The 13682-nt window shown below is 48.9% G+C and overlaps 1 protein-coding gene across 2 annotated transcripts in view; it reads right to left on the reverse strand.

Moving 5' to 3' along the window:
- Positions 1-8421, reverse strand: part of LOC103050506 (lipase maturation factor 1-like) — a 30031-nt gene extending 21610 nt beyond the window's left edge. For both annotated transcript variants that reach the window (XM_088152782.1, XM_088152785.1), the window contains exon 1: positions 8236-8421. In XM_088152782.1, coding sequence (XP_088008908.1) covers positions 8236-8401 — 166 coding nt within the window. In that variant the 5' untranslated portion in view covers positions 8402-8421. The remainder of the gene's footprint in view (positions 1-8235) is intronic.
- Between the last annotated feature and the right edge of the window lie 5261 nt (positions 8422-13682).

Raw genomic sequence — 13682 nt, forward strand, 5'->3', positions numbered from 1 at the left:
CCACGTGCAGGTAATCTAAATCATGGCTTAGCAAAATGTGTGAACCCAACTACCAGAACCGCATCCCACCTAAGTCTGAACCTTGCACACTGCAGCCAAAAATCAAGAGAAAGTCAGGTGTGTGGCTCACTCAGTTGTGACTCTGTGTATTGTGGCAATCCAACTATGTCATAGGTATTTATTTTTATTATTTATTAAAATGTTTAGACTACCCAATAGCCAAAACTTTGGGGGCAGTTTACAATAAAACACACTAAAAGATACAATTTGAATAAAAACATATATAAATAAAATCAAATCAAATGAAATGCAAAATGAAAACACCATATAAACTAGGCGGCAGCAAGTGGACTTTCAAAATCTAAAACTGCATGAATTAAAGACAATTAAAAGCCAGTTAAAAAGCTTGGGAAAATAGAAAGTCTTCACCTAGTGCTAAAATGACGCTAATGTGGGTGCCAGCTGGGCCTCTAGCAAAGGCATTTCACATATGGGGTGCGACCAGAGAAAAAGTTCTCCCCCTTGTAGAGCCCCACCTCACCTCCTTTGGGGAGGAAACCTGGAGGAGGTCCTCATGAGACAATATTAAGGCCCAGGTGAGAATATACAGGAGAAGGCTGCTTGGTATATATAAACCATGGACTGAATTTTATTATGCTGTGCAAATGCAGCCAACTGTAGACTGTTCAACAAACTGTGACTTTTCCTACAGTGTGAACTGGTTTACTAAGTTATAGCCTGCGTATGTACACGTGTGCACTTCAAGTGAGGCTTACTCCCAGCAACGGCATGGACACGTCCGTGCAGTTTTCTCAGCAAGATTTTTGGAAGAGGCTTGTCCATGCCTTCTTCTTAGGGCTGAGAGAGAGGGGCTGGCCCAAGGTTATCCAGCTGGCTTCCAAGTCTAAGGCAGGACTAGAACTCACCACCTCCCAGGTTCTAGCCTGGTACCTTCACCGTTACACCAAGCTGGCTCTTATAACCCATGAAAATATCATTATGTTCATAATCAATAAAGTAATTATGACTGCCAAAGGTATGTATAAACTGTGAATGATGGGCCCCTCTTCTAAAATAAACATTCAGGGCATCACCATTCACTAAAGCAGTGTTGTCCAAACTTGACCACTTTAAGATGAGTGGACTTCAACTCCCAGAATTCCCCAGCCAGCCATGGCTGGCTGGGGAATTCTGGGAGTTGAAGTCCACTCATCTTAAGTGGCCAAGTTTGGACAACACTGCACTAAAGTTTTGCTCAAATGCAGATGTATCAGTTTCACTGACCTATGCACTTAATTTGCTTTAGTTGATCAATGAAGATGTTGCTAACCAGGGGACCTCTTTAACCTGCCCCAATATATATGTATATATGAAAGCTATAGGACTCCATACAAAGAATGACCATCCACAATCACACGTTTGGGTTAATTTTCTCTCCCCCAAAGCTTGGAAGCATGGGGGTTTTTTTTGACACAAATAGTTTGGAAGGGTTGCCTGAATGCATCAGTTGAAATCTTCTGCCTGCATCAACAAGGGACCGTCATCAAAAGCAAGGATAAATAACGTATAGCCTGCATGAGAGCTCTGAACTCAGCTTTTGTGGCCCCTCAAATATCTCAGGGCTAGGTTTAATGGCACACTGTGAGAAACCAAGCCATGGTTTCTTGCAGGTTTTTTGGTGGAAAACAACTAAAAACATATCCCCACCCACCAGCAGCCAACAAGCCTTGGGGAAGGAATGAGAAGCTGTATCTGCTCACTTTAAATACGTCATCCCCTTGTCCATGTGGAGCCTCTGGCTGTCCCATCATAAGGTAATCCAGCTGAACCCGGGACCTTCCTTCATACAATCCCCCAAATTATCTTGTTTAAAAATAAAAATCCACTTCCTTGGTATGGGAGAGGAGGGACAAGTCTTCCACAACCTAATTAACTTTGATTAACATGGCAATTTGCTAAGGAGATTTTCTTGCAAGCGTTAATCAAAATCTACCTCAAAATTGCTGCCCTACCCCTCTAAACTGCTCATCAGCTGCAAAAAGTCCAAATTAGACCCCAGGCTTAAGTGCAAAGATAAACAAGGGAAGAGCGAATTAGGGAAAAATATACATTGCCCAAATGGGTAGGGAAAAAAAGAGCGCATGCTGTATTTACATGCAGGTTAGCACAAAAGAAACCTCGAGGAGGACACGCTTAGCCACAAGAAAGTCTTTCCTTCAAGAGCAACGCTGACACCAAGCCCCTCTTACTGAATGACAAGAATCTCAGGAATAAATGAAATATTGAGGCAAAAAGATGGAAGGCACATCGTGTGCCACTCGAGGAAGCCAAATATTCTACTAACAGGATAAAAGGTTCATCCAAATTGATCCAAGGAATCTACTCTCATCTTCCTCCAAACCTAAGTGCAGATAACCATCAGGACAATATTTTTACACATCAAGTGAGGTAAAAAATGAGCAAACATCCTGTTTTTAATTCAAAGGGCATGATCCTTTTCATCAGCCCATTGGTGGAGTTCATTCATTCATTCAAACAATTTATATGGCCACCCAACTCAAACACTGCAATTCCAGCCGGCGTAGACGCAAAAAACAGAACAAGCTAAAAATCCCAGTTAAAATCCAAAACATTAATAGATGAGCAGGAATGCATTTTCATCCCCCTCTCCAGATGGGAACTCCAATCAACCCCGGGCCCAAGGCCTGAGGAAAAAGCCAAGTTTCACAGCCTTTCCGAAGGCCAACTGGGTTGGAGCCAGCCATATCTCAGGCGGGGAGAGAGTTCCAGAGGGCAGGTGCCACGCAGAAGAAGCTTGCATCCTGGGTCCCATTAGATGGTAGAGTTTCACAGAAAGGTCCTGAAGCATGTGGGACGGGCAGATATCACTGGGGAGAGTTATACCTAGGACCACACCTTCTCTCCAGGAATTTCCCTTCCCTGCTGATCTTACAATAACTAAGTCAATTGGCCAAGCATTTTTCTTGGACATTAGCGACACCGAGTACACTTTCTTCTCTTGGACATACCACTTTCTCTGGGCAGTGAGACTTCAGAAGAGGGCTGACCCTCAGCTCCAAACAGTGTCTTCACTGGCTAGCCTTGCAGACCTTTTTGAAAACATTTAGCCCGGAAAGATATCCCACGTCCTTGAGATTCTCCAGACAAGCCCAATTCATCCAGAACAGGAACAAGCTGAAAATTCCAGTACGCTCCGATCGGCAGGCTTGGACCTGTCCCCACTCCTGTGCTTCCTGCCCCAGCCTCAACTTGTCATGATAGGAGGAGGAAGGGATCACATTCTCCATACTCTATAAAGATTCAATGACGCGAAATCCAAAACTTTCCGGTCACACGGTCCTTTCTTCTCCACTTCTATTTTTTAAAACATAAAATGAAAAAAATAAAATCTTAACTTGCATTTAAAACCAAACCACTGGGAGAAAACAACCAAGAGTCACAACGCCTACCATGAAAACCAAACCATATTTTAGACACACACACACAGAGAGAGAGAGAGAAAAATGCCTGCAGCCCCAGATCGATGATATCACCAATCTGATCTGAATAAAAAAAGTTATTTCAGCCCACTAACCAAAATAAGTCCCAAACAACCACTTTTCAGGATGAACGTCAAGAGGAGAAGCAGCACAAACGTGCTCACCATATTTGTCTTCACTCCTGGTTCCTAATGAACTTAATGTTCACCAAAAGCAGAGCTTATTTGAAAGGCAGGAAAGAATGTAAGTTTCCATCACCTGAATAAATCCATACAGCATTTTCCATCACTGGGAAAGTTTCAATACTACACTTCCAGGAAACTCAGCTGTGAAACCACTATTTCCTTCAATACATGCTAAGTACATTTCCTTCCAGGGCCACATGTGGGCTCTTACAGAGAATATCTCTGAGCAACAGGTAGAAAAAGATTGGGGCTGACAATATGCTTGTATTTTAAGCATTCCTCTGGAAGCCACAAGACACTCCTCCAGTGCTGAGTTTCCCATTCTTACCACAGGAGTCCAGCAAGATGGGCACAGCTGAGAAATAAGGACTGGCCAAAACCGAGATGCTTTCTAGACGGAATGATGACAAAAGGAGTTTTATTGGGGTCTCTGGCCATAGGAATTTCCACAACAAAGTGTCACAAAAGAAAGGAAAAATACAAAACATATTCAGACAGCAGAGCATACAAACAACTGTAGTAATCAACTTAGCCCGCAGCACACTGTTTACAGGGCTTTCGTGGCTGAAAACAAACCTAGCTATTGTTTCCATCATATCTTTATTTACATTTGTGGAAAACAGCATCAGTCACCACTGCAAAGTCTGCAAGCATATTTTCTTTAGCAAGTGCCACAAACCTTACATTTTTATAAAAGTTGCATAAAGAAAGTGATTCTACTTTAAACAGGGCGAGTTATTTTGATTCACAGTCGGATCCACATGTTATGTTTGGCCATAGTTAAGCTCAATTTGCTGGGTTCACACATCATGCTATGCCAGAAACCTAACTTGAAACTTCTTAAACATTCTTGTACCACAACCGCTAGAAGGCTAAATGAATTTGCGTGAAACACACACACACACACACACACACACACAAACACACACATATACATCATGAATCAAATCAAACCTTTATGATAGCCTTTGGGCCAGAAAGCACAACAATAAAATACATAGACGTGTAATTATTGACAAAACTTTTAAAAAGGAAAGAAAAATGCATAAAATGCATTATTATAGAAACTGTAGTACCCATAGCAGTGGCAATCGCCAACATTTGTGCTAAGCTTCAACCGTGGGCAGGACGGACACAATAAACGATAGCACAACATCGGGCAACCTGGAAAGATCTGCCAGGGTCCTGGTCAGACAGCAGCGGCGACAGACAGACATTGTGCTCTCTACCAGGGCAGTTCTTCAGAATGGGATATTTCTTCCTTCATTCCCTAAAGGGAGAGCAACAAAGGAGCATCTGGCTTAGGGATTCCCCAGAGCCATCTCCACACGGGCATAAGCACTGCTGAACAGGGATGTTTTATCCCGTCCCCACAGAACTGCAGAGGGTAGAGCATCCAACCTGGCCAAGGACGAAATTTCAGAATTAGAACTGAAGAGAGATGAGATGATGGCACGTGGCCGTCTGAGAAGAATCCATAAACTAGGCTTAAACTGGTTTGAAAATCAGTATCCCAGATACGTTGTTTAAGATGACTCCTGGCCTTTTCAAGCCCTGATGGACAGAGACTTTCCAAAGAAAGCCCTAAGGAATCACATTTGCTACTAGCTTTTGCTAGCCAGACTGATTTAAAATGGTCTCTGAGGACCAGTGGAAAAAATCAATTTCAACCAGAAATTAAGGAGATGGAACCAGGCTCTGGCAACCACAGAAACCAAACCTGTCTCTAACTGTAAAACAGCATTCTTGATGCATCTTGGAACTGCAAGCATTACTCTTATAAATTTGGACTGAACAGCTTCCCGGATATTCAACGTGGTAAAAATGCAAACTGGAGTACCATAAAGAAGCTGAGAGATGACCTTAGCAAGAAAAACCCTGCAAGCTGCAGGAATGAAATGCGCCCCTTTGAACAGAAGAATCTTAAGACACCTTGGGCCGCACTTGCCCAATAACAGAAATGCACACTCCAAGATAAGGAAGCCTGGAGCTGCACCCCAAGATATTTGTAAGTATGTACCCACTCTATTGGGGTCCCATTGATTTGCCATTTATGTAACCTACTGTTGTGTCCTGCAAACATTAGCGCTTTAGTTTTTGGGTAATTTACTACAAGCTGTTCTTTTAAGCAGAAGGGAGCCAATGCCCTCAACGCCCTTCTCATTCCCACCTGGGAGACAGACAATATATCACTGAGGTTGCAAACTCTGCCATCACTGCAACCACTGACTGGCAAAGTCTGGAATGAGTTTTGGCCGTGTTCCCACTTAGTCTGTGCAAGTCTCATTAGTTTTTCTTTTTTTTTTTAGGTGATCGCCACCAATTTGCTTGTGGCCCCCAGGGAGTCCCAACACACACTTTGAGAACTCTTATACAAAGCTTTGTACAAACATTATGACTTGGAGTGGCATGGAAATCTGTTTCTATTAGACAGGGAAAAAAATCATCCTTTGAGTCACCCTATCTTAGCATTTTACAATTCTGACCATCAGTCTCACTTCAGGGTTTTTTTTCTCCTTAAAATAGTTTCCCAAACTTCTATCTTGTTTGTTATTTCTTCCAGCTCTATATTTAGGGATCAACATACAGTACAGGCAATTCAGACTGTACTGCAAACAGCCCACATTTACAAGTAAATCTTTAGGATACCGCCACCTTTATATTCAACTCCCTTCCTAAAAACTACCACGCTGAATCTAACTACTAAGCTATTGCTCCTCCACACAGAGTAGATGATTTCAGGGTCCCCTCTGCAACTCCAAAGATTCTCCTCCTAGTTATGATCAGTTAAAATCCTACAAGCTGGGTGTCTTTATACAAACATATGGAAGCACAAAGTTTAGCTTAGAATATTGTGCAAGTCAAACTAAGTTAATGATGCAAAGTGTGTTGGATGTAGAAACTTTGGTTGATAAACCTCCATGAAGCTAGCCAGGGGTAAGAGTGTCATGTGAACAGAGTTACTGTGAACTTCAGCTCTCTTCTCCTTGCTATTTACAATGAGTCTCCTATTCTCATTTTCTTGCTCATATAGTTAAGATTTTAATTTGAATAATCTGACCCGTTTATACAAGTAATTTGTGAACAAGCAGACAGCTTGCTTTGCACACTACATTATTTTGTACATTTTGCTTTGCGTGCAACACACTCGCCCAAAGCTGGTGAGTGAGTGGTACTACCTTCCACTTCTAAAGTTGGGTGAAGATCACCTAAACCAGCGGTTCTCAACCTTGGCAACTCTTCTGGACATGCTGGCTGGGGAATTCTGGGAGTTGAAGTCTTCACAGCTGAAAGTTGCCACGGTTGAACAATGCTGATCTAAACAGAACAGCTCCCAAATGCAGTAAGAGGCTGGGGGTTGGTCCATGGCAGTACAGTGAGATCCCAGACACGGTTATTCCCCTCTCCCCATCTACGCTGCTACATCACATTGAGCCATAATGTGGATAGCTAGGCTTGTTCATAATGCTGTGGGAGCCATTGAGACCCATAAATAAGAACATGGATTGCTGCAATAAAAAAACAACGGAGCGGCTTGTGGGGCTCAGTGCATGAGAGTCCCTGCTAAAGGGGTTGCAGGAGGGTGGCAACTACAGCTTTGGCCAAAAAAAGATGCCTTCTCTTACCTCCTTGCAAAAACAGCCTGTTCATGGCAGAGCTTGGCAGGGATGCTAGGTTGACAGTTGGGATCAATCTCTGTTTCTCTTCTCAGTAACACTGTCTGGATTCACCCACTATGCTGAGCCATGGTTACTGAATAAGGCACAACTGGCTGGTTTGATGCCACCTGCAACTCTTACCTGCTGCAAGAGTTAATACCTGCCAGCCCTCCAAGGTAGGCCAGACTAGAACACCAAAGTCATGAATGAATGAATGAACAAACTACTTTTATTACAGTAACAGAATCTTGTAACTCTGAACGTGCCTCTTCCCTCCCTGCCTTTATCTTAAGGAGGACCAGGGAGGATCCAGTCTGAGAGGCTTTCTCAAACTCCATTCCTGCTCTGGACTCAGATTTCTCTTATCTGACCTCGCCTCGGCTGCGGCTCTTCCTCAAGGTTATTCTCACGGCCCTTTTACAATACCCGCGGCTCGGTGCGCCATGTAAATCTGATCAGGATACAAATGGAGATCTCCCTCACGGCGCAGCTGTGTCTCTCCACGTTCATCATGGTCTGCTCAAGTAAACCACGTTCTGTTTTCGTCTGAAACACAGCCTGGTCTGCATTCATTCAGAACTCGACCGGCCAAGAGCGGGCTGCGACCCCAACTCGCGTAGTTCTCGGCCAACGCTGGCCGGAGCTTCCCCGCACGGAGCCAGCCGGGCAGCCCGAGGCTCGGCCCCGCTCCGCCGGACTTCAGCGGGGTCTCCCTAAGCGGGGAAGAGGCGGGCGAGGCGGTCCCGGAGGGCTGCCTCCGTTCCCGGAGGGAGGCGAGGCTGAGGGAGAAGCGCGGAAGGGGCCGGCGGGAAGCGGCGCCGGCGAGGGGGCCCGGGCGGGGTCGGGGACCGGCGCGGCACCCCGGGACCCCCCGCCCGGACGGGCACTTACAGTAAATGAAAGCGGTGGCGCGCAGCAGCACCAGCCGCGTCAGCCAGAAGGAGCCGGGGCGCAGAGGCGGCGCCGGAGGGGCGCGCGGCTCCCGCGGGCCGGGGGCGTCTCCCGCCGGCCCGGCCGCCCCCCGCCGCTGCCGCAGCTCCCCCGCGCTCGCAGCCATGCCTGCCGGATGGGGCGGGATGGGGGCAGGCCGGCCAGGGCGCATGCGCGCCGCCGGAGAGGCCACGGAGCGCGCGCTCATTGGCGAAGGCGCGCGCTCCCCGGAGCTGCTCGGGCAGGGGCGCGCCGCCCGCCCTGCCCTGCCCTGCCCTGCCCTGCCCTGCCCTGCCCTGCCGGGTGCGCTTCGCTTGTGCCGGGGGGCAGAGGCGACCCCGGAGGCTCCGGAGTTTCGGGCTGGCCGGGCGCTGCAAAGTCGCCCGCGCACAAGCAGCCTCGCCTCGCCTCGCCTCCGGCTGCGGAAGCAGAAGTCCCGGCGCCCAGCCGGAGGGCGAGCGGGGAGCCCAGCGCCCAGCGCGGATGGCCGGGCGGCCGGGGCCTTAGCGGTGCCTGGGAAGACCTTGAAGTCCGGCGCTGAGCGAGTGGCGCCTCGCGGGCACCCGCGTCTGGCTCGGCCGTGGCTCGGTCTTGCCGCAGGGCAGGGAGCTCCTGGCAAACGCGTGGCCGCTTTCAACCGGCAGATGGGTTTGGCTGGGGAGCATGGGGCCTGGCGCTGCACTGGGGGGAGGAGGAGGAGGCAGGTGGTCCCTCTCAACCCCCCCCCCCCCGGCTCGTACTCCCTTTTGGCCTGCCCGTGAGTTTCCGCCCGTGCGAGTTTATCCGCTGCGGGGCAAAAACTTTCGGGATGTGAGATTTTGCCACTCTGGAGGGCAAAAGAGGAACAAGAGCCCGTTATTTCCTTTAAGACATACTTAACGAGGATTTCAGCAAATGCCGCATCGTACAGTAGATTCAATAGAGGAAATTAAGTTGACATTGGAAAGCTGCGATTTACTGACATTAGAAACAGGCCGGAGGTGTGGTAATCCAGTGTTAAGTAATCCAGTGCAATGAGCAGAGTGTAATAGCTGATGGCACTCAGTGCTTAAGCCAGTGTTGTCCAAACTTGGCCACTTTAAGATGAGTGGACTTCAACTCCCAGAATTCCCCAGCCAGCATGGCTGGCTGGGGAATTCTGGGAGTTGAAGTCCACTCATCTTAAAGTGGCCAAGTTTGGACAACACTGGCTTAGGCTATAGTAACACAGAGCAATGCACTCTGACCATGCTCAGAGGGACTTTTCCTTTTCACAGAAGTTCCTGGACTGCAGCTTTGGTATGCTTCAAACTGAAAATAATAACTTCCCTTAAATACCAGCTTCCTTATTTGCTTATGCCAATGGTGTTCAGAAGTTGCGCACAGGCAGTGTAGATCTGTGACCTCAAGTGGCTGGCCAGATTCTGCCGAGCATCTGCCTCCAGGGATTTCCTCTTTTCTGTGGAAGAGAAGGGGATTTTTCCACCTCCAGCCGAACAACCTCAAGGAAATAATTTTAAAAGGGTTTTTTAAAAAAAATCTCCAGTAGTTTGTCAAGTTTGGTGTGCATAGTGGTGAAGCTGCTGGTCTAGAAATTGGGAGGCTGTGGGTTCTAGTCTTCCCTTAGGCACAAAAGCCGGCAGAGTAACTCTGGGCCAGTCTCTCTCTCTCTCTCAGCCCAACACACCTCACAGGGTGGTGGTTGTGGGGAAAATAGGAAGCATTATGCACGTTACCTTGAGTTGTACAAATAAAGGTGGGATAGAATCTAAATAGCATTTCCCTCCTTGGCATAAAGCGATGAAAAGGCAACTGGGGTGCTATTTCCTTCCCCCAGATGCCACCCCACTTCTGTTTGGGCACCTTTGGCCTGGTCAGAGTCAGTTGGGAAAAAACAAAACTAGCGATGATCCCTCCAAAAAAGCGCAGCTCCCAGGTAACTGGGAATTCTGGGGATTGTAGTCCCAACACATCTGGAGAGTGGAAGGGTGGGAAAGGTTGATTTCTCTGGAAGGTTTGGGTGCTTTTGGATGAGCAATTGCACACAAATTCTCCATGAACCCACCAGTGTCATCCAATGAAAGTGAGCAAAGCAAACGGATGGTATTGTGGACCCAGTGTAGACATTATTGATGGTTACATGAACAAGGGGGGACTCTATTCTCAGAAGCCTTCCCTAGAAAAATATCTTGGCCCCCTTCTGATCCCCAAGCTGGGGGTTCTTGGCCTTTTCATATGAGTGCAGCTACCAGTTGCCTTAATTTTATGCTGGTTCTTATTTTGCTTTTACAGTCTTTAGTTGCTGTTCTTTTCTCTGGCATCACACTAAACTTCAGGAATTTGGGGTGAGGATCAGATAGACAGGTAAGGAATGTCTAGGTGGCCCAGATGCCTCTGCTCTTCCTCCAGGCTCTCAGTCCCACTGAGGCTTTGGAAGATTCTTTGAATTAAAACTTCTGATAGTTGTCTTGCTGCAAAGCAGGAAATAGCTTATATATTGGTAGCAATGCCTCCCAATTGGGGAGGGTAGAGCTGCCTTCCAGGTTCAAGAGCAGACTATCTCTGGTCAAACTTGGGAAGGGCTGAGTCTCCACGCATTGGCTGCTAAACATGATTGGACACCCCCCCCCCCCCAAGACCCTCCGGTTTTTAAAGGTTGCAACTCAGAGGAAACTCAAGATGCTCTTGGAGATCGAAAGGCAGCAGAGATTGCGGCTAGGAGGCCGCGTCCCTCCCAGGAGAGGGCCAGACCAAGCAAGGGCTTCTCTGCAAGGTTGATGCGGGGGAAACAGGCGCTGCTTCCTGCATCTGGGCGCTCTGGCGCGCTCGCGCTCTGCGGGCGCTTAGGATCGCTGCCGCAGGTTGACAGGAGCGGGAACAGCGAGCGCGCCGCCTCCGCTTTCTCCCCCGGCAGCAACCCGCGCTCTGCTGGGGACCCGGAAAGCTCAAGGGTTGGCTGCTCTTGGTTCGCGCCCAGCCCTGACCCTCGCGCTCTCCGGGTCCCCAGCAGAGCGCGGGTTGCCGCCGGGGGAGCAACGCTGGCTGCGTTCACACCAGGCCTTCACCTCGGGGGCCGAATTAATCGCTTCCCTCGGCTCACAAAGACGCGGAACTTTCAGCAACATTCGGCCAACGCCCCCCCCCTCCCCAAAAGCGAGCCAAACTTAGGACGTGCGAATGCAGCTGCTGGCTCTCTCGCCGCCCGTAAAAGGTTATTGCGCGAACGGAGCCTGGGAGAGGAACTGCAACGAACTGGGGCTTCCTTTGGACTTTTATGTGAGAAAAGCCAGCCGGGACGGTGGGGACTGCGCGCCAGCGCCCTTTTCCTTCGGGGTGGGGAGCTGTGTTCACACAATACGGGTACAATTCGTATCCGCGTTCAGATTGCCAGGGCCAAACCCGTTTTCTGGGTTCCCACTGAACCATCATAAACATAAAACATCATAAACTGAACTAACACGGGGCTGAAGCGTGGTTAGTTTGTTTCCGGGCGTTCTAGAGCAGCGGGACGCGTCAGCTACGGCAAAATCTTTTCTGGATCGCTTGATTCTGCAAAGGAGCTAGCTTCCTGCCCGCCGCTGCCCAGACGGGATCTTAAAAGAACTTGGATGTCACCGAGGCGAAAATGGGTGCACTTCTGCTAGGCTAGGAATATGGCATGGGAGGCTCATTTAATAGATCATGGCTTGGTACGGTGAGCAAACGCAGCTGTATGTCCGGTGAAGTTTCTGCAGAGGTGGGGAAAAGATCGCAGGTCTGAGCCCTGACTTTTTCTGCCCCCTCCCCAGTTCTGTTTCAGTCTGTTCTCTGCCCCGAAGTACGTCCCTTCCTCTGTAAGCCTTTGGGCCAACTGGTGACGCCTGGGGCAGGAGCTGAATTTGCTTCTTCAAACCTTCCCGGCCCCAGTCGGGACACCCCTTCCACCGGCCTTGCTCGGCGCTTAGGTGTGATCTCCTTAACCATGGTTTGTAGACTAAATCAAAATGGGCTGAGTCGTGCGCAACACACTATAGCTTAATAGCGCGGCGTATGAAGGTAGCCTAAGACGTAGGAAGCCCTTAAACAAGTCTTCCTTAGAGATAGACTACCCCAGTCCAGCGCCGCTCCATTTCTCCTGCCAAAGAGGCGGATTCCCGTGTCTTACATACCGCGAGTCCCCCCAGCGCCTTTGAGGGCACAACATTGCCGAATTTTGGTAACTGCTTCTTCCGGTGAGGGAGGGAGAAAAGGGGTCGGGTATCCAATAAATCAGTTCCTGCACAACGAGCCTCCCTTGGGAGATGCGGGGGGGGGGGGGGGAGGATAAGAGCACTGACACTGGGATTTCTCCTTCCAGCTTCCCAGAGCATCTTAATCAGGCTCGGAGACCGAATTTACAGCAAAAGGTGGAACTCCGCACTCCTGGTTGGGCCTTCGGTCAAGGGCCGAGGCTGGTGCAGCCTGGCCGGTGGGCAAACACATTTATTTCAGAGTAAACCTGGAGCATAGCCCCCTTGGGCTGAGCAGGTCTGCTCCGAAGTCGGATCGCAGTTTGCGCCTGGTCAGACTCTCCCAACACAGCCAGCCAACGCCTGGGAGCTCAAAAGGGTCCAGGCGGCCCGAGCCCGCCCCCCTCCCTCCCTCCCTCGAAAATCAGTCTCTTCTGCCAGCCAAACGCAAAGTCGTTTCCTGCACTCGCAAACAAACCGGAGAGATGTTGCGTTCCCACAACATCCCAGCCAGGCACTAGCTAATTACTTTTTAGCTTTGGCTCGAGGGCATTTAGTCAAGGGTGTGGGTGTCCTGAGAATCCAAGCAAACGAGGATTTGGTTAATCGTGGATAAGCAGGTGGTGGGAACTAGCCAGAAGAAGGTTGAGGTTTATGCAACTGGGTTAATCAACTGGTGGTTGGAGCTGAAATGCTTGTTGTGGGATTGGGGCGTGCAAAACAGGTTGAACCCACCCAATTGTGATTTACCAAGAAAATCACTGGCTGTATTCTCACCATAAGTTCCGCTAAAATGGTGAGTTTGTGGTTCAGCGGGTTGTGAGAACCAAAGCAATTGGGTAAGTGCAGTCAGCCATAGTCCACTTAACTAGGAGTCAGCATGTTGTGGGAATAGAGCCACAATTAGGTAAAATGTGCTCTCTCTCCCTCTGTTCAGCACCTTTAACACATTCTGACCTTTACTTGGGGACAAACTGCTGTGGACTGCATTTGGTCTACTTTCTCTAACTTCACAGTGGCAGTAGAGGAGTAACCATTTGCAGAGATTAGTTTTTTCTTGGCAAGAGAAGGGGAGATTCTCCAGGAAAGGGAGACTTCAGGCACTGAAGTGACTCAGGGAGATCCCACCGGGCCCTGGGAGTGTGAGGACGGCCGGGGATTCCCTGCGACTTTCATGGATTAGTCAGAGAGAGGGGTGACTAATTGTGGAGCCTCCACACT

The sequence above is a fragment of the Python bivittatus genome, unplaced genomic scaffold, assembly GCF_059951505.1.
Source record: "Python bivittatus isolate LINGU-HERP-01145 unplaced genomic scaffold, Pbiv_v1 ctg000030_np1212, whole genome shotgun sequence".
Lineage (NCBI taxonomy): Eukaryota > Metazoa > Chordata > Lepidosauria > Squamata > Pythonidae > Python > Python bivittatus.